The 22,173-nt window shown below is 35.2% G+C and overlaps 1 protein-coding gene across 1 annotated transcript in view; it reads left to right on the plus strand.

Annotated features, from left to right (window-relative positions):
* The window catches only part of LOC147078821 (uncharacterized), a 40,107-nt gene that overhangs the window by 10,478 nt on the left and 7,456 nt on the right, over window positions 1-22,173 (plus strand). The window contains exons 6-16 of the mRNA XM_085949706.1: window positions 523-833; window positions 1,419-1,587; window positions 1,923-2,072; window positions 6,800-6,917; window positions 7,038-7,183; window positions 11,798-11,937; window positions 14,890-15,120; window positions 15,727-15,861; window positions 17,099-17,274; window positions 17,652-17,855; window positions 18,575-18,663. Of these exons, the coding sequence (XP_085805832.1) occupies window positions 523-833; window positions 1,419-1,587; window positions 1,923-2,072; window positions 6,800-6,917; window positions 7,038-7,183; window positions 11,798-11,937; window positions 14,890-15,120; window positions 15,727-15,861; window positions 17,099-17,274; window positions 17,652-17,855; window positions 18,575-18,663 (1,869 nt within the window). The remainder of the gene's footprint in view (window positions 1-522; window positions 834-1,418; window positions 1,588-1,922; window positions 2,073-6,799; window positions 6,918-7,037; window positions 7,184-11,797; window positions 11,938-14,889; window positions 15,121-15,726; window positions 15,862-17,098; window positions 17,275-17,651; window positions 17,856-18,574; window positions 18,664-22,173) is intronic.

Genomic DNA, 22,173 nt, shown 5'->3' on the forward strand with positions numbered 1-22,173 from the left:
ATCCTTTTTACGATTACTTAATAAACCCACATAATAGACCATTTCAAACATTTTAACAACTTCAAAGTCAAATTACTCAAAACTAGTATTCTCCAGTTACTGTGTTCTGCCAGAACAGAGACGGTATGATCGTATTAGGATCGGACATGGTCAAAAGAAGAATAGTTAGAAGGAAAGCAGTGGACTGTATTAGTGGGTAGGGTGTTGCTGCAACCACAAATAATGAAGTGAGTTTGGATAGATGACAGCAATCTTATGTCCGGAAAGATCACTTGATCTTATGTTGTGCCAAATATTAGAGGTTGTACCCCGTATCAGTTTGATTTTACATTCGTTTTTAAATTCAATGTTGCTCAGTTAATGTTTTGTTTGGCACTGACTTGAAGTTTACTCCATTGACGCTGGTGTGCAACATGTTTGTTGCATACAGGCTAGGGGATTAAGGGGGTAGTAAGGATGGAATTGAGTCAAAAAGAATTATGAATCATTTCTGAAACCTCCTTTCATCTATATATTTTTCAGGAAATTAATGAGATACCCGACGACTATTTGAATCAATCGTCAGTTCTGAAGCACTTGGCCAAAGAAGTAACGCAGAGTCCATCGTCGAGGTCTCCCAGTGTTCCTCCCCTCACTCCGCCGACGCCCTCCTCCCCATCTCTGTCCCTCTCACACTCACACACGCACAATCAATCTCCGTCTCCGTCCCCCCGACAGGCTGCTACTTCTATTCAGTCGCAAGGCAGTCAGAAACTGGCGGGGCCACTCAAGGGACGGGGCAGACTTAACAAAGATAAGCTAAGCCTGTCCCGTTCCCAACCAGATCTCTCCAGGTTTGTTTTATTTTCTAACATTTTATGGTCATTTTGACTACGATTGTGATATTCGTGGAGTATTTATTTATTACATAGTGGTTTCAATTATTGTTATAACCACATACGCGCTAAGTTCGATAATTTTGACAGAAAGTTAGAGCGACGCAGAGTGAGAGCAGTAGGAAATAATAACAGGAGCAATAAATAAATTGATTCTCTGTCAATCGTGCGCAGTAGAAGAAATCGCAATTTCAAGGTTAAGTTGTTCTACTATATAGAGGATGCAAGTGGACTGTATTAGTAGGTGGGGTGGGGTTACTGCAACCACATGGGAAGGGGTTACACGGAGTAAGTGTTCTGTTGCATCATTTAAGAGAGTGACCTAATATCAATTTGTTATTAATATTGATAATTTCAACCTCTTTTTGATATTGGTAACATCACCGACAGGCTTGCTACAAACGAATTCTCAATGCAAAATGAATTGCATGTAATTTAAACAGTAGGACATTTTTTTTTAGGTTCACTTTCATTTACTAATGCAGATAGTTTTATTTGATGCTTTTTTTGAAATAAATATATGTGACTTACGAATGATTTCAGTGTGGGTGTTAGACCGCTGCCGGGTGGCAGTGAGGCCAGCTGGTTGGAGTCATCGGAGCTAGAGGAGATGGGCTCGTATGCTGACATGCTGGACATGCTGGTGCAGGAGAACTCGCAGCTCAAGAATCAACTCGACGACGCTTGGCACAAGATTGCCAAGTCACACAAGGTCAATATAAAAATGAAAAAAATTGCAAACTATAAATCGTGGTACTTTTGATATTTTTTCTTGATAGAGTATCCCTTGGTCGAAAAATGATTGGAACCATTGCTCTAACTAAACACTCAATTTCCCTACCTTCTGTTTTCCTTTAACTCTTATCCAGGAAAATTTTGGACCATCAATAATGTGTTATTATTATTATATGTGCAAAATATTAACATGATACATTTATCAATTATTTGATAATCAACAAAAAAATCCAGAAAGAACCTGACATCTTCTGCTATAGAGAATTGTAATCCATTTTGATGTTTTGATTATAAATGACTTTATTTGCTTAGTTGGAAGAAGAAGTGTCGAAAGTTCACCGGGCTCACGAAGAGCTTGTGGGTTCTTGCGAGAGGCGGGAGAAGCTGGAACGAGCCGCTCGCGGGAGATTGCAGTCTGACTGCAGACGGCTTCATGATATCAATCGGGCTCTCAGAGATCAGGTACACCATATTACATGAAAACAATCTTTCACTAGGATTACCACTGTGTTTATCACCGGCCTTCCGCGCGCTCTTAAGCGGAGATGGCAGGCCGTGATAACGTCAAGGCCAAAGCGGGGGTGGGAGACAGAAACGCACGGGGTATTTTGTCAAGGCTGGTATATTTTAAGTGGGTACAGGTTATTGTCGTGGCGGTGGGTTGGTCATGGCGATGCAGTCTTTTTGGCTGGCTGTCCGGAATGCTTTAGCTTGGTATCTTGCTTGGCGCCGACACGGTCCTTTTGGCTGGAGAATAGGGGATGCTGGCTTGGCTTCGCGTCCGAGGCGAGCAGAGATCCTGGTTGGTCGACGTCTGATACGAGAGAGAGCTTTTGCGGGCGATGCTGTTGGTTCGGCGTCACGGGAAAGAGAGAGCTTTTCACGCGCGTCCCACTGTCAGATTGCCGGCATTAACGCGCTCTCTGTTTTACCGACGAATCGACTAGTGGCGGTGCGAGCGACCGTTTTTGACAAGCCGCGTCTGTGTTTGGCGGGATTCTGAAGAATTTGAATTTACGATTCTTTGAGGCGGGCTTCGCTCGGCAGAGGGTTGCGAGAACCGCGTAGAGTGGACGTAGGCTGTGGTATTTTGGGAAATATGATGGTTCGGTCTGCCCTTTGAGGTGGTCTCCTGTGGGAGACCTTCATCTGGTATCATGTTGTGTTGTTGAAACCGGCTGTAGTGCCCTCCTAGCAGTAAAACCTCATTATCAGCAGCCCTGCTCTAGCGATCATGTTCACTGTTACCATGGCTACAAAGCACTTAATTCGTCCATACCCATTATCATTTACTATGGCAGTATTGTACATGGTCCTACTGTCCGAGAACAAGAAATCGGCGATAACAGGAAGTCGCTGTAATCGCATATAGAAGACTTCTCAGTGACGTACGTGTCATGGCGGCAAAGCATGCTAGAGGCGTGTTTAAATAATTTATCAGGTTTCTATTTAGATGCATTCATTTTCTCAGACTCATTTTCTTCTTCACAATAAACCAAAAATTCACTAATAATAATTTTGACATCACTCTTGATCGTTTTAGACATATTTTTATTATAAAAAGCTTCAAATTACGTAAATTGATAGATCCGTACACCACGGGAGCATAAAATAAAATGATAAATTTGGGGGCGTTCCTCATTTGAAAACGGAAGTGCAATTAGATTTACTGGATTGTTGGTTCACAGTTTTAACACAAGGCCAAGAAGTTCTTGTTCGATTATAGTGCTAAACTTCATATTAGGAGTCGTCCATATGCTCTAAACTAAAGGGAGGAGGTTGGGGGATTGTAAAAAATGCGACATCACAAAATGAATAATATGTATTTAATATTTTTTGACGAACGGGAGGGGGTTTTAAAAATGTGACGTAAGTAATTTAGATTTGTGACAAAATGTGACGAAATATACCGAAAATAGTACGAGGGTGGGTCAATAATTCCTTAGAAAAAAGCATTAAAACAGTTTTTATTTTTGTATTTTTTTTTTATTTCTCAACATAATCTCCTTGGAGCTCAATACACTTGGTTAGACGTTTCTCAATTTTTTTTAAACCGTCAGAAAAATAAGTTTTCGGAAGGTCCTCAAAATAAGCATTTGTCCGATCGATGACTTCTTCATTTGCAAAAAAACCTTGTCCACTTAGCCATTTTTTTAAGTTTGGGAAAAGGAAAAAGTCACTGGGGGCTAAATCTGGCGAATACGGTGGGTGGTCGACCAATTCGAACTTCAATTCTTCAATTTTAGCCATTGATCGTAAACATGTGTGAACACGGGCATTGTCCTGATGAAAGAGGATGTTTTTCCTGTTTAACCCTTTATAGGGCAAATGTCGAAAACGGTTTATTTATCGACCACCTCATTTATGAGCTATAAGTCATACACTAAATATGGAAATATCAACCTTAGTGCGTCAAGACGTTGTCGAGAACGTTCTCTGGTTATGAAATAAACCATCTAATATGAAGTGTACGTCAATCGCTCGCAAAACACTATTTCAACGAATGGTCGATGTATCAGCCATTGCGCGTTTACGGTCGTGACTCGACGAATTCGCGAGTGACACTTGACTTTGCAAGTCATTTTGTTGCCATTTATATTATGTGTTGTGAAAAAGGGTATGTACATAAGTATTTAATATGCATTTATTTATCGATTTACATTATATTTTTTACAAATATATTGTGATAGAGTACTTGTTTCATCATTCTATTGCCAAGCGGGAAGTACATAACCTCAAATTTGCGATTCGTACGGCTGACTTCTAGAATTATTTTAAAAATAAAAAAGCAGCTTAGGCAGCTGTGTTTAGTTATATTTTATTGTAAATATAGTATACTATCATAAATATATTTTAGTTTTACTCAAAATATTTGGGATCGGAAAAGTTTTCAAAATATCCGCGAAGAAATGGTGTTTTTTTGTTAGTTGTGAGATCAATTGAATGCTACAGTACTAAATTACTATCAATATCGCAACTTTCATGGGTTTGTATTGTATTATATTTGACTGTTGAAGTAACATCATCATCAGCTGGGGTCTATCCGCTGCTGGATGAAGGCCTCCCCCATCATACTCCATTTTTCTCGGTCATTTCGTAATATGGTAATGTTGTAGGTCGGTAGGTACTGTTACGATAATATGTTTTATTTTTGTTTCAGTTCATGAGTAAATCTAAAAAAAAGAGCTGTAGATGTGCTTATTGTAGTACGGCTAAAGAGCCAAAACGCATATCTTATTTTTGTAAGCAATGTAACGTACCGCTTTGCATACTATGTTTTGAAAAGTATTACGTAAATAAGTGTAAAAAAATAAAAAATAAATTGTAACTTCTCTTATGATTAAATAAATAATATGTACAACCATTATTTTTTTGTTTTATTTGAAAAAAATATATCAAAAAATCAAAAAAAAAAAACACCTGAATGGGCACTGGTTGATAAAAAAACCATCATAAATTATAGTTTTTCCGAATTTCTGATAGATATTTTTTATTTTTATATTGAAATTGTTTTAAGATATTAAATATCTGATGCAAAATGATAGAGATAGGTTTAAAATGAAGAAAAAAATGCTTTGCCCTATAAAGGGTTAAATGAGGCCATTTTTCTTCAATTTCGTTTTTTAGCTGGTCCAATAAAGATGCATAATAATCCCCTGTTATTGTTTTTCCTTTTTCCAAATAGTCAACGAAAATAATTTCACGTGCATCCCAAAATACAGTAGCCATAACCTTACCAGCTGATTTTACGGTTTTCGCCTTCTTTGGACATGGTTTGTCTTCGCAATCCACTGCTTTGACTGTTCTTTTGTCTCGGGAGTATAGTGGTGTATCCATGTTTCATCTACAGTCACAAAGCGACGAAAAAATTCATCCGGATTGCGTTGCATGAGCGACAACAGGGCTTTAGAGGCCACCACCCTATTGCGTTTATTGTCGACTGTGAGCAAACGCGGCACCCATCTTGCAGAAATATTTTTCATGCCCAATTTGTCATGTAAAATAGAAATGACGCTACCTTTTGAGATCCCTGTAACCTCAATTATCTCACTCAACTTTAATCTTCGGTCACTTAACACCATATCGTGGATTTCATTGATCATTTCTGGTGTAGTCACCTCTACAGGACGTCCTGAGCGTGGTTCATCCTTTGTTGATGTACGACCACGTTTAAATTCATTTAACCAGTTATAAATAGTTGCAAGTGAAGGAGCAGATATGCCGTGAACTAAATCCAACTCATTTTTTATTTCCTTTGCTGTTAACCCTTTTATATTAAAATGTTTAATAACAGCTCTAAACTCAATTTTCTCCATTTTCCATTTTTCCATTTTCCACAAGCAAATTTTTTTTTTAAATGTACGAAAAACACACAACAACCCGACCAATCTGATTGAAACTTCGCAGCATACTGAATCGGTAGTGCCGCTGCATGAAAACAAACCGCTTACAGTACTAGTCGCGCCACTTGTCGGCTTTTCTAAGGACTTATTGACCCACCCTCGTATGTCATTTATGGACCACCACTTAACAGTAAATACGACTGCTAGAATAGAGCTGCGGGTGGACAATTATACATTTGATGTTTTTACACATGTGTATCTCTTTGGAAAAGTGAAAAATAATTTGGTTGATAAAGGGTCAACAGATTAATAAATAGAATTCAGATAGGCTATGTCCCAATACACTACATTTTTAAGCAGGGTTTTGAATGTGTGAGTATCCTTCGAAAATGAACCACACGTTACCACATGTGCAATAGTGTGTGATGCAACCTTCAAATACATTAATATTGAATGAGCATCAGTGCATAAATCGAGAGCAGTTGTCAGAAAGAAGGACAAGCTTAGAATGACGTATTCTTCCACACTCGAGATCAGTTGCCTGTTACTCCATACCCATTAGGTATTTCAGTTCCCATTAATTCTGTGTTCCCCAAAAAATGTCTTTTTTAATCTTTACTACAAACTTTCTTCCACTACAATGTGGATGAACACTTATATCGTACATATCTGTATATCTAATATAAAAGAGTTTTTAATTAATATAACTCATTTAGTGCTGACAACGCGACTGGCGCGTTTGCATTAGTTGGCCATTAGATATATTTAAAATGATATTTAAATAGTAATTATCTGGTCAGCAGTGAATGTGTTATTTTTTTGTAAACGCTGGGTAATTCTTTATAGGTGGAATTACTATCAGGACAAGTAATACGACCGATGGATTCGATGACGCCTTCCACCGAAATGCTGAGGAAAGAAGTACAAAACAGAGATATGCTCATCACTCAACTCATACAACAGAGTAAGTTGATCGCTGATGTTTTCAAAGTTACGATATATTATGTACACTGTTTGTGAGAATGTGTTGGGTTATGTTATTGCAATGGTTTGTCCTAAAGTAGTAATGAATTGGCATTTTCAGATAAAGAGTTTGTATGCGCCAAAGAGAGACAAGAGATTGAAATAACCGCGCAGAGGGCCACCCTACAGGAACAGCGTACGCACATTGATATTTTAGATACCGCCTTAACCAACGCACAGAGCAATGTTGTGAGACTCGAAGAAGAGGTAAGCGAAAGTTAATACATACTATATTGCAGTAACCAAGGCTCCATACTAGACGACTATTTAAAGCAGGGGGGGGCAAACTTTTTGGATGGAGGGCCAAATTCAAGAATTCAAAAGCCGCAAGTAAAATACCATTTTTAGATATCGTCACCGTTCAGTCAAAAGTCACCAACCCTAAAAACATAGTTTTGAGATATCGCAATTTGAAAGTTTGAAAATGCAGGAAAAATCAGATTTTAATGTTTTTAAGGTTTTATATACATTAAATTATTTTCTCATGTCTTTTTAATAATTTCTTTAAGGTAATTTTACTTTTTGATGCTAATTAAAACATCTGGATGGTTTTGAAGGAGGCAAGGTAGCTCAATTATGGTTTGGTGACTTTTGCTTGTTAATAATCTGAACAATGTTTGCCAAAAGAAGGATCAGTAAAACTCACCATCCATAGTATAGTGACTTTTGCTTGTATATTTATAACGAAGGATTTATTTTTTTTATATAGTCAATAATGTCTATTCACCTATAATGACTTTTGCTTGTTAAGATTTTATCGAAAGTCATTTAGTGAAAAACAAATAATTCGGATTTAAGCAAAATTTTACTAACTAATGTACCGTGGTGAGTTTTGCATCTTAAAGAACATAATTTTACGCTTCGGGTGACATACTCAACTCAAAACTGCCATTTTCAGGGTTGGTGACTTTTGCCTGAACGGTGACGATATACACTATTTATTATCACGAAAAATATACATTACGAAAAAATTAATGAGAAGAATGAAACTGTTGTAAATTTTTTAAAATTTAGGTGTTAATTTTGTAGTTGATATTCTTAAAACTGCTTGTAAATGGGCATCGGAGATATTTGATCGTAAATAATTTGAGGTTCATGATCGAAAATGTTTGTTCACATATCGTCGCTTAAGAAACAACACCGCGGAAGTCAATTAATAAAAATTTTCAGGGGAAACAAAAAACGTCTCAAAAAATTGAAAATTGATACCTTTTAACTTATTTTTTTTTGTGTTTAGTTAAAAGAAACATTTTTTTAACTAAACACAAAAAAAAAATAAGTTAAAAGGTATCAATTTTCAATTTTTTGAGACGTTTTTTGTTTCCCCTGAAAATTTTAATTAACTCTTTTACTCCCAGCTGATTTAGCCTAGCATATGCGAAAACTCCCAAGCGTTTTTTGACAACAAATCGTCGATTTAGTTTTTTTTAAATAACTAATTCTACACATGTTTTAAAAATTTGAAACTTTTTTTGTGTGTTCTCAATGGTGTATAAAGCAATAATAAGTAATAATATTGATAGTTTACATCAATAAAACAAAAGAAAAAAATAATGTATCAATATTTATTTAGAAATGAACGGATAAAACTATGTTTGAACAACAAAACAAGTGTGACAACATTTTTTTATTTATAATTGATATATCAAATTTTATAATATAATCTATCCTTATGTAGTAACAGAAAAAAAAATAAACATATTATTATTTCTCTATGAAATAGAATTTTTATAAAGTAATCAAAAAAAATTGTATAGTGTCAAGGTATTCAAGAATATTATTCAATTCACGAAATCGCAAGAGAATTCGATACAGTATCGACGACTAACTGATATGGAATGAAGTAATTTCAAAAAATAAGTCTCAAAGCACTAAATCATTTATAATATTATTTATATTCATGTATTTTTTCACCATCGTACCAAAAATACAGTGCTATCCATTGTTAGTTCAAAAATTACAAATTTCATTTTGTAATGTGATATATGAATCATAAAACAACTAAAAGAAATATCAGAATTTAAAATGTGTCATAAAAATAATGTTTTATTATTTTTATGACCCTCTTTGGTCTCAAGTTCGACAGCAGAGCAATTATGACTTGTGAGTTATTAGGGTATGGCATAATTATAAACAATGCCGACACTAAAATAAATGTTAGTCACCACCCAACACACAGTGAATATAATGCTTCGTCTACATGAACGAAATATGACGGGAAAAAATTTGGAATAAATCGTAAATTTGGTTCCAAACTTTCGGCCGATGGATCGGCCCAGATGGAGTTTTCGCATAGGTATGGTGGGCCGAAATATCGGCCCCGTGGGAGTAAAAGGGTTAATTGACTTCCGCGGTGTTGTTTCTTAAGCGACGATATGTTGATCCAAAAATAACGAACATTTTTCTTGCATAATCTTTAAGTTGGTCGAATTTGTCTGAATTAAGGGCATTGTAAAATTTGGAGATTTCTTCATGACGATGCAATTCTCTTAAATTAGTGTCACACTGCAGATCAATAATCTCAAGTTGTAGCTCTGTCGGTACACTATCGATATCTATTGAAAATGGATCGCATACTATTGCTAAACTTGTCTCAATTTTTCGGAAGTCACCAAATCTTTGTGAAAAATCGTCATTTTAATAATTTTACCATATTCTTCAAATTTATATTCTGGTATATTCAGCAACTTCAAAGTTGGAAAGTAGTCCACGTTGTTATTCGATATTTGTCGAAGGAATAACTTAAGTTTTAATTGAAATCCATTCAAACTTTTTACCATATCATGGGCATATATTTTTTTTCCTTGCAACGAGTTAAAAGTATTTAAATGTGTCACGATGTTCAACGTAGATAATAGTGGTTACATAGTGTGATGACGATGACGAGACGCAAGGAAGACATACTGAGATAATACATTTACGAAACGACAAATTCTTCAAATTGTAATCTATTGTCAATATTTTTTAAAAAATTATAAAAAAGTTATTCGTAATCAGAAGTACAATTAATGATGGTGGGCCGCAAAAAAATACCCGGCGGGCAGCAGTTTGCCCCCCCCTGATTTAAAGCCTTCCTTCCAAGAAAAATAGATCTTCTAGTATTGAATTCAGAATAAATAAAAAATATATGACAATGCCATCTGTTTCACACACTCAACTATTGTATTTACATATACGATTATTTTGAAGGAACTCAGATATATTTTGTTTGACCGTCGTTAGGTTACCAAATTACGTGACATCAGGTCCTGTCTACCGAAATGTATGCAATACAGTAGGCTTGGAAAACGAAGCCTAAATTGCGCATAACATTATTGTCTATGACTGCAGCTTTGTCCAAAATAATATAAAAATCGCATATAAATATGGATTGTTTTTAATTATCAGTTAGTTCAGTCATAGACTAACATTATTTATTTAGTTATTTGTCAGATCGAGATATTGATAAACGCTATTTTGATTTATAAGGTTTGTGATCTAAATTCAGCGTATTATTGAGTTTTCTGAATGTGGATAAATCATCTGATATTGTACCTAAATCATTCGTCACTTTTAAATATATAAGCAATTTAAAATGTCTAGTTTTATGTTTTATGAATAAATCTTTAGGAAAATACACGATTTAAACTCATCGCTCAATTTTATGTCGTCAGTGAGTTGTTGAAATTTCATCGACTTAAGTGTGTCGTTATCATTAGTGTGTACTATTACCAAATACAACCCTCACCATAAAAAAAAATGCCTCGAATGCCGTATCAGGAATTTAACATCGATGTCAAACAGTCATGAATAATGGTTCACCTCCCCTGATTTACGAAATAACATCATCACGACGCATTTCGACAGCGGCGAAAAGGGCAAGTACCTGAGTCCTGCTACTAATAAATGGTAACTTGCCGGGAGACAAACAAAAATTTACCGTAATTTGTTTCATCCCTTTGCCCCTCCCCGCTGTCTCACCACCCATAGGTTCGTGGCAGATAAAGGGGACAGTGCAGATTGTGCGGCGAAAGCAAAAAGTACCGCGTACCACGGGCTACGCGCTCGGCATAGCCGGGCGGTGTTCCTCAACGCGAAAATACCGCGCTTTTCTCGATGTTGTAAATCAGTGAATCTCTTTTCCCATTATCGTGTTAATAATAATTCATGTAACCACCCTTAAAACGAATCACGTGTCCGGTAAAGTGTTTCGGTGTTGATCCCGGCAATGTGCCTAAACATATTAACCCGCCTTAGTGTTTGCTTCGAATGAATTAAAAGCGTTGCGGCAATGGCCAGTAATAATAACGTGTCTTCTCTGTTGTAATCTACAATGTAATCTATGATGTAATATCCGTCGATGTCTGTATAATTTAGTGTAAATAAATCTCGCCTGCGCAGGCTGTTAAATCAAAAATAAGATATGTTTTATATAATTAAACCCCGTGATGTCACACATCCCTCGATCAAAGTAATGCTCCAGAAGACACCTGCCAGCCCAACATGTGAGTCCATTCCATTCTTCTGGGTATTAGTACCTATTCATCATTAGTAATATTGTGCTATCTTCTTATTACCCGTATAATACCTGACAAGTACGCTCTTGCTCCTGAGAATAAAAAAAAATATTTAGTTTATTATGATTGCAATTATTGATAGAATTCAAATGTATTATAAGTTGGTAGAAAATATTGGGAATCGTCAGCCATGTGATAGGCGTGGGTTCAAATGGTACTCCGTCCAAGACTTATTCTAAATGCTATGATCCTGAGACTATTACAAATTATGCGCATATTTTCTACGAGGAATGTCACATTTTAAAATCTTGTTTTCAATTTACAGTGCCGCCATGCTCAGGGCTACATTGAGCGCGTGACGCAACTTCAGAGGGCTCTCGCTTCCTTGCAGCAGGCTTCAGATAGAAGGGAACTCACCGAAAGAAAACTTAGATCGCAGCTGGAGAAAGAACTGCAGCATCAGAGGTGAATGCTTCTATTTTAATGTTCTTTCTGTTTTGTTTTTTCATTTTAATTAGTTATGTGACCAATTATGCAATGGACATAAGTTAATCAAGTCGCTAACATCTATTTCTCATAATAAGATATATGTTTTGTTGTTACACACTAGATACGTATCACATATAAAAAATCGTGTTACATCATTTATGGACATACCTATAGCTCAGTGGCGAAGAGTGGAGGTAGGCTGTTAACACGTTGATCGCCATGGGGGTCATCGGTGACCGGCATTGGATTACGTTAAGGGGGCCATGGGGGTCACCGGTGACTGGCAAAGAAGACCTGCCTTAGAGTCGTTCTACAGCGCCAGCGGGCATGCGCGCAGTGCATTTTTCGATACGCGGTGACCGGCATGGCCCTTCTGTATGTTACTGCCACTTGGCCTGAAAATATGTATTTCCAGTCACAAAATATAGGCTCACTAATGTAAAGAATGTACATAATGAAAAAAAAAGTTTTCCTTTTAAATTGTAAATGTGTTTTTATTGATATAAAAATAAAAATTAATTAGATTATAAAAATATAAGTTATAAAAAATATGTAAATAATAAAAAAAATAGAATTACAAAAATGATTATAAGGTATGTATACGTATATTTCCAGTTTATGTGTATCCAGGTATTATACTACCCAATTTGAAAACTTTTATTCCGTATTTGTGCCTTTTCTGTTTATTATACTATCTAAATCTAAACATAATTCGACCGCGAAATGGCACCATGCTCTCGTCAACACATATGGACAGGTGACCGGCGAAATGGCCGGCCCGGCGCAATAGAATAAAATAACTTGTTGGCGCCGCGACGGACACATGTGGCCGGCACATCATAAAAACCAATATTTACGTAAAAAAATCATCAAAATGAAAAAAAAAAACATTATATTCTTTCATAACCTATCAAATAATACCTTAGAAACAAATAATCATTTTTTAACTATTTTATGTAAAACTAGTTGGCGATCAATGTGTTAAGATTCGATATAAATAGTGCATACTAAACTTTGTCAGTTATACGTAATTGTTTTCATTGAACTAAGACTACAATTTACAGATGGTGTTGACTAGTTTTTAAAATTCAATTAAACCAAGTAAAATAGATAGCATTCAAAAAATTTACTCATCTATCCATGAAATATCTATAATTATGACAATAAATCATACATAATTTTGGATATTTTATAGATATAATACTATTTGTATATATTATGATTAGGTTTAAGCAGGGCTTAATGAATTTTAAGAAACAGACCAACATCATGTGTAATATGAATATGTTTTCTTATTTCAACGAAAACAAATTACATTGTGTGAATTAAAAAGTGTGTACAATTTTGTCGGATTGCCCAAAACATACCAAAACTATCATGATTTGGTTTCAATAATATTTCAATAAAAACAAATACGTATGACTGTCAAAGTTTAATGCGCACTATTTATCCGGGATCTTAGCAGCCTACCCCCACCCTTTGCCACTGCTATAGCTAGTATTTTACTAAGTTGTCATTATTTTGTAAAAAGGGTGAGTTAACCAAAATGCTACTTTACACGAGGAGGATTTTTAACTTTTGACATTTGTTTATTAACTCTTTTACTCCCAGCTGATTTAGCCTAGCATATGCGAAAACTCCCAAGCGTTTTTTGACAACAAATCGTCGATTTAGTTTTTTTTAAATAACTAATTCTACACATGTTTTAAAAATTTGAAACTTTTTTTGTGTGTTCTCAATGGTGTATAAAGCAATAATAAGTAATAATATTGATAGTTTACATCAATAAAACAAAAGAAAAAAATAATGTATCAATATTTATTTAGAAATGAACGGATAAAACTATGTTTGAACAACAAAACAAGTGTGACAACATTTTTTTATTTATAATTGATATATCAAATTTTATAATATAATCTATCCTTATGTAGTAACAGAAAAAAAAATAAACATATTATTATTTCTCTATGAAATAGAATTTTTATAAAGTAATCAAAAAAAATTGTATAGTGTCAAGGTATTCAAGAATATTATTCAATTCACGAAATCGCAAGAGAATTCGATACAGTATCGACGACTAACTGATATGGAATGAAGTAATTTCAAAAAATAAGTCTCAAAGCACTAAATCATTTATAATATTATTTATATTCATGTATTTTTTCACCATCTTACCAAAAATACAGTGGCATCCATTGTTAGTTCAAAAATTACAAATTTCATTTTGTAATGTGATATATGAATCATAAAACAACTAAAAGAAATATCAGAATTTAAAATGTGTCATAAAAATAATGTTTTATTATTTTTATGACCCTCTTTGGTCTCAAGTTCGACAGCAGAGCAATTATGACTTGTGAGTTATTAGGGTATGGCATAATTATAAACAATGCCGACACTAAAATAAATGTTAGTCACCACCCAACACACAGTGAATATAATGCTTCGTCTACATGAACGAAATATGACGGGAAAAAATTTGGAATAAATCGTAAATTTGGTTCCAAACTTTCGGCCGATGGATCGGCCCAGATGGAGTTTTCGCATAGGTATGGTGGGCCGAAATATCGGCCCCGTGGGAGTAAAAGGGTTAATTACCTGTGGATGGATGACAAATGTCTAACAAGTTTATAATAAAGCTTTGAAAGAATACTGTCTTTATAATATAATATTTTAAATGGTCTAATATGTCACATTCGCTTTTTATTCGTAACACTTAGTGGATATTCCCCCTTACGATTATCGTTTGTAAGTACTTTCCTGTGGAGATACAAATTTGCCGTTTTTACCCATCAAAGCTAGTGAGGTACAAATTGTTTTTTCATTAAAATCTCGATTTAGCCAAAATGGTTGATTCGCCCTTTTTACAAAACGCTGACAATATATTCAAACGGTTTTACCTGGCTGATAATGTGTGACAATCAACAGGTCTCGAGATGGCAGTGCAACAGCGAGTAACAATGGATCGAACGGAGTCGGAGCAGGTGGAGGGGCATCCAACTCTAGTAACGGAGCGGGAGAGGGAGAGCTTCGTCGCAAGTTGCGGGAGAGAGAGGAGAGAGTCCTGGCTCTGGAAGGAGAATGCGCCAAGTGGGAGCAGAGATATCTTGAAGAGGCCGCTTTGAGGCAGTCCGCTGTGGATGCTGCCAGCCTTCCTAAGTCAGTAACCTTTTGTATAATCTGCGGTTACTAGTCATGCCTTTCAAAACCAGGATCTTTTTTAAAAAACTAATAGTAGTCTACAAAGGCACCAATTACAGTAGTATATTATAGTTCTATCCGGGAATCAAAGCCGGACTCCTTACATGCGAAATAGTGTCTTGCACATTAGATTACAAGAGCCGCCCATGCCTGAAAATGTGGAAAATCTATATCAAAATGATATGGCTGGTTAAGTGCCCAATTAATAGGTGTCAAATAATTCAGATTTATTTAATGTAAAATTATATATGTAATAATGTTCGGAAAATAAAATAAAATAAAATTTATAACTGTAGCATTAGTGTCGCCTATTGTCAACAATATGCTAAGGAAACACTGAATTTGGTGAAAATAAGGATCCAAAGAATCGAGTTGATATCTTTTTCGGTTTAGTGAATGTTGTTTTTTCTTCTTCATTTTTTTTAAAAATAGAATATTTAAAGTAAATCAATATAATATTATTATTGGTTAGTGTGAGAGAATGTAACATAATTATAACAATGAAATTGATGTATAGTATTGAGTACTGTATTGCGTCAATTTCTAATACGGCTCTGTTGACAGGGATGCCAAGATTGCAGCTTTGGAAAAGACTTCTCAAGAGAGCGAGCGGCTGATGGCTGAAGCCAGGAATGAGAAGATACGACACATGGACGAGCTGCATGAAGCGCAGAAAAAGTGTGCTGACCTTGAAGGAAGGTGCGTTATTAATTTTATCATTCATTTATAACGTCATTATTTTTCTCATTCCTGCTTTAGACCTAGCGAAATCAAAGGGTTACCCTACACCAGGGGCGGGCAAACTTTTTGGATGGAGGGCCAAATTCAAGAATTCAAAATGAGCGGCGGGCCGCAAGTAAAACACCATTTTTAGATATACACTATTTATTATCACGAAAAATAAACATTACAAAAAAATTAATGAGAAGAATGAAAGTGTTGTACAACTTTCAAATTCAGGTGTTAATTTTGTGGTTGATATTTTCAAAACTGCTTGTAAATGGGCATCGAAGATGATCGTAAAGAATTTTTATTGAGGTTCATGATCGAAAATGTTTGTTCACATATATAGGTTGATCCAAAAACAACGAAAATTTTTCTTGCATAATCTTTAAGTAGTTCGAATTTGTCTGAATTAAGGGCATTGTAAAATTTGGATATATCTTCACGACGATGCAATTGTCTGAAATCAGTGTCACACTGCAGACCAATAATCTCAAGTTGTAGCTCTGTCAGTACACTATCAATATCTATTGAAAATGGATCGCGTACTGTTGCTAAACTTGTCTCAATTTTTCGGAAGTCACCAAATCTTTGTAAAAAATCGTCATTCAGAGCTTTAATAATTTTACCATATTCTTCAAATTTATATTCTGGTACATTCAGCAACTTCAAAGTTGGAAAGTGGTCCACGTTCTTATTCGATATTTGTCGAAGGAACAACTTGAGTTTTAATTGAAATCCATTCAAACCCTTCACCATATCGTGGGCATATATTTTTTTTCCTTGCAACGCAGAGTTAATTAAATGTGTCACGATGTTCAACATAGAAAATAGTGGTTACATAGTGTGAGACGAGACGCAAGGAAGACGTACTGAGATAATACATTAACGAAACAACAAATTCTTCAAATTTTAATCTATTGTCAATATTTTTAAAAAATATATAAAAAAAGTTATTTGTAATCAGAAGTACAATTAATGATGGCGGGCCGCAAAAAAATACCCGGCGGGCCACATGCCGCCCGCGGGCCACAGTTTGCCCTCCCCTGCCCTACACTCATTTATTTGCTAGATATTTAAATAGAAATTACAATTCCTATTACATTATGTTCATTTTTTTTTCTATCTGTATTTTGTGGTGAGTACATGCTATTGGAGTCCTCTCTGAGTTAATATGGTGACTTTAATTAGTGTGGTTTTGTCTTTTGTTTAGGTTGAAAGAGCTGGAGTCGAAGGTGGCGGAGAAGGACGCCATGATTAAAGTTCTCCAGAAGCAGAAGCACACGCACGCGGCCGCCTACGCCAGCGATGTTAGCGACTCTCATTATAACACGCACACCCATTCGCACACACACTCTCTCAGGAATAACTCCAGCAGAGAAGAATTGGGTCAGTTCAATTATATTAATTTGTCAAAAAAGTCTGACAAGCATGCCTCTAGGTAACTTGGCGTGCGATGAAATTATTGTTTATACTTTATAAGTAGAAATAATACTATTTTCACTGTTCTGTACATAGTAAAATCACTTTTTCAAGTGCTTTATCATACCAACACTAAACTGGCCATCTATACATAAATATTATATCAATAACTTTATGTGATCTGCGTTTCTTGGGAAGCAGTAGGTAGGCAATGCTACGACAAATCACTGCTGTATTATAGCGGCGGAGATACAGTATCAGCGTAATAAACTTTACATTGTATAACGTATCTATTTGAATGATAAAATGAAATGAAGTAAGATGGTTGAATTTCGTGTAAGCAGTTGGGTTTGGGCCGTCTTCGTCAGCTGCGTCATTCTCCAGCCAGGACACAGTGCCGCTGTACCACTCTCACGTCCTGGGACATCTTCAATCGCAGTCGGCCATGGCTATGGCCATGCCACATTCATCCGCCTCTCATTCGGGACTGGTACCCAAGTACGGATCCACCGCGAACTCTCTTAACAAAGCTTCCATCGGTGCTGCGGGTATGAATACTCAATTCATTCATTAATAATTAATTCTTGTTCTAATTAGGGTGTAAGTTTCACACCTCGGTGGACCATACATCCTTCGCATAGTGGGGTCTATATTAACAGACTTTGAACGAGAATTTTGCCATCCATGAGAGCAAAGCCCACAGCTTCAGAAACGCGTGCTCTATCCCACAGTGGGTGGTAATTGTTAATTATTTCTGATAATTTTATTTGGAGGCACTACCTGTGCCAAATTATCTAATATCTATTATGGTTTGCTTTCGGCTGGGTTTAATTGAATTTTAAAAACTAACCAATATCTGCAATTTGTATTCTTAGTTCAATGAAAACAAATCGGTATAGTTTTTTGGGCAATTTTTATGACGATTCTCCACAGCCTATCTCTAACCTTCGCCACTTGTCACTAACATACATATTATAAAAATTAGAAACTTAGTTAATATTATTTTTTATAAATCTATTCCAACAATGACAAACAATATGAGTACAAGTATAAATAAAAATGATTTCAACTAAAAAACATTGTTATCTTTTAGATACGAGGGCAGTATGATAAGTTTGGTCAAAATGAAACAAAGAATAATTTTTTCAGTTTAAAATCGTTTTACTCACTTTCAATCACTTTTTACATTCTGACAAACCGTTTTCATAAAAGCCTTATCTGCATAGATAAGGAGTCTGTTCCATTTATAAGTTGTGTGCATTTTCAGATCCCACGAGCTTCGAGGGCAAGAAGCGTACCCTGGACGACGAGCTGGCCAAGCTGGACAGCCAATTGGACAGCCAGCTGCTGAGCAAGGTGGGTGCGGGCGGGACGGCCTCCGGCTCCGTCCCTTTCTCGCAGTGTGCTTGCCTCGGCTCACAAATCATTTCCCGCTATCACCTCGCTAACCTCACGGCAGACATCGACCGCGCTCCCCCCGACACCAGGCAGACCCAACCCACCCAACGGGAGACTTTCTATTAGAACATAGGACCGGCCGGTCTTCTCTGATCGCATTCCGGAATGTAGATAAATACTGAGGGGGTAAAATGGATGTAGTCTCAGTATTTGATACTGTCTACGGCACACAATCAAAATTGAATGATAATTTCAAAGTTGATTAACTCCCCAGAACCTTTTCAAGTAGAATGCCATTGTTTCTGACGTATAGAACGTTTCATCGTTTAATTACCATTTTGCTCCAAACAGCGAGTCCACACGAGTTACAAAATACAGTTTATGGTGTTATAAATCACCCTAAAAACAAGATCATTATCGGCAGACAATTACTCCTTTTTTTGCAAAAACACAGTTGTATTTTTCTGGTTTGTATTGAAGTTATTTTACGACTCATGTACGTCGGCTGTAAACATAGTTTATGGGCTTCCACAGAGTGGAAGTTTCATTTAATTTTCTCTACCTATTGTGTTGAAAAAACAAGACATGTTCTTCGCCAGCCGCGGTATTGAACCTTCGATCAACGGCTTCAAAGAGTTACGGATTACTGTTACATATCTCAATTTATCGAGTCTGCCATTTTACCTGGCTGTTCTGTAGAAATCATTAACCTATATATAGTGCCTTATATTAATGAACAGTCTTAATAAAATGTAACTTAGACTTTTGTTTTGTATTTAACACAGCCTGGTTAGGATTTTCAAAAGATTTTTTGTTCCTAAATGAGTTTTCCGAGTGTGAAAAATATCGCGTCTCCAACGCATGTTTTATTTTGTTTTTTTATATAATTAATTAATTAATTAATTAACGGCTTACTAACATTTGAAAATAGTTTAGTGATGAAAAATATAACTATTAGTTTTTACAAATAGTTGGCAACGTATCAAATTATTTTATAAGAAAAAAATATAAATATTTAAGATTGACACGTCGTCGTTTGAAGATCTGTAATTTTTATGTCATTCCAAATACTTCCCATATTTATTAGGATTATTATATCTCTGTTGTCAAATATGTATTATGGTTCATAATACAAAAATTGTTTAACCTTCTAATTGATTCAATTTTTGTACTGTTTTATTTGATTAATTTTTTTGTTACTCGGGTTTCGCCTTTTCGCATCTTCAGGGACTATGCGCACTCACCGATGGCAAATTTACACTGACCCAGAATGCAGTCAATTCTTGTTTCTATAATATATGATATATGATACCCACACCCACGGTGGCCGCGCTGCTTAAGCGTTGGACTATCACGCCATGGGTCCCAGGTTCAAATCCTGGGTCTTGCAAGTACTCATATTGTTTTTCAATTTGTGTCTGTCAGGGTATGGACCTAATAGGTTGAGCAAGTGGCTGACATCCATTTCTCGTAAAAAATAAAATCTGTTAATACAAACCTCTACTCTGCGGAGGCCCATATGATCCTATTAGGATCGGACATGGTCGAAAGAAGAAAAGAAAGATATGATGAATAAGATCATACATTAGTAGGTTTTTCCAAACACTTAAGATTTATTGCGTAAATGAGGATTAACTGTATTTTGTGTCAGTGTACATTTACCATTGGTGAGTGCGTAAAGCATGGCCCCCACATCCTGAAGCGGGGCCTCAGGCTAGCATCTTTAGTGGCCCCCTACCTACCGTTAAAGTTAAAGGCAGTGTGACGCACAACATTAATGTTTTTCAAATTATGTTTCAAGTCAAATTAAGGGTACCTACCATTGTATTATTAGCGATTCTTTTCTATTTGTAATACATCTACTTTAATCATGGAGTTGTCGAGTATCTATGCAATTATCAAAAATTACATTGCACAATCTTGGTAATTTTAAATGTTGGTCCTAAAGTGTCAGATGATGCCGAAAGGCGAAACACTGGTCGAAAAAAATGACTCGTATAGAATAGTACGAAGCTTTAAACAAATGGGATGTAAATTCGAATTACATCAAGCACCATAAGTCGGTGATATTAATTGTTTTACCTATTTGAAGTAAGAGGAATAGTTGAAAGACATATCCGTGTATGGCATGAATATGTTAATAAGTCTAAAAACATCAATTCTCAGGACAGCTACTTGTAAGGTTAGTATATGAGGAATGTTTTTAAATTTTAGTTGAGAATTTACAAGCATTTTACTAAAATTTTAAATCATCCAAAAACATAATATCGTCTTTGTTTTGGCAGAACACACTAACTGGAGAATACTAGTTTTGAGTCATTTGTCTTTGAAGTTGTTAAATTTTTTGAAATGGTCTATCATGTGAGTTTATTAAGTAATCGTAAAAAGGATGACTTTAAAATAAAGACTTTATTTATTAAGAAGGATTCCAGACGGTAAAGTTTGAAATAAGGAAGATTTTTGTATAACTAACTCAATATGTCATTTTTTCGAATTAGTGTCTTCTGCCAGAACAGTGACGATATAATCTGATTGACCACAGAGTACCAACATTACGAATAGCTGCCCTGAGAATTGATGTTTTTAGACTTATCAACATATTCACGCCATACGCGGATATTTTCATAAGAACATCTGCGCATCTATTCTATACAAAGACTGCCATCAGCTGCTATCGAGAGTAGTTTATCATATTTTTGTATTGAGTTATTATAATTGTTACAATAAGTTAGCCGTCTAAACAGTCAAAACTGACTATCTCGCTCTAAAAGTTAGCACAACTATGAGAGGTAGGTGTTGTTAAAACATAGCGCTTATTGTAATAATTAAAACTGGCTTATTGTAAAAATTATAATACGATTGCAGTCTTGTGTATAGAATAGATGCGCTGGTGTCATTAATGTTAATATTTTTATAATTACATAATAAAGAAAAATATCATTGAATTTTGATAGAAATATCTTTATATATTGCTTCGTAAATTGTGAAAAATCATTTGTAGATAGTAATTTGATAAATTTTCTGTATAGACTGATGAAATGTGTTGCCTTTGTATGTGATACAAGTCTCGAAATTAACCAATGATATTTTTATGGTGTGAAAATTATGTAAAGAAACAAAATTCTTGGAGTAATTATATTGTAATATAAATTCTTGTCATCATTGCATGTGATAGGTATTTTTATAAAATTGAAAGTATTCCAGCAATAATAAACAGATGTATTTGAAATGTCTACAGTTGTGAGTGGTAATAATAAAAATTGAAAAAATAGTCAATTTTATAATAATATAATAAAAATATAATATTGTAAATAGCAAGTACCAAACAAAATTGTACGTAAATATTTTTTATGTCATTATAAAAGCGAACAATTAGATCAAAATAAATGTCAAAATTTTGATGCCAAACAAATTGAAATCTAAGTTATACAAATTTGAAATAATACAATATACTTAGATAATTTTTAC

Source organism: Rhyacophila brunnea, unplaced genomic scaffold (genome assembly GCF_057557595.1).
Source record: "Rhyacophila brunnea isolate RB1 unplaced genomic scaffold, BYU_Rbru_1.0 scaffold_10, whole genome shotgun sequence".
Taxonomy (NCBI): Eukaryota; Metazoa; Arthropoda; class Insecta; order Trichoptera; family Rhyacophilidae; genus Rhyacophila; species Rhyacophila brunnea.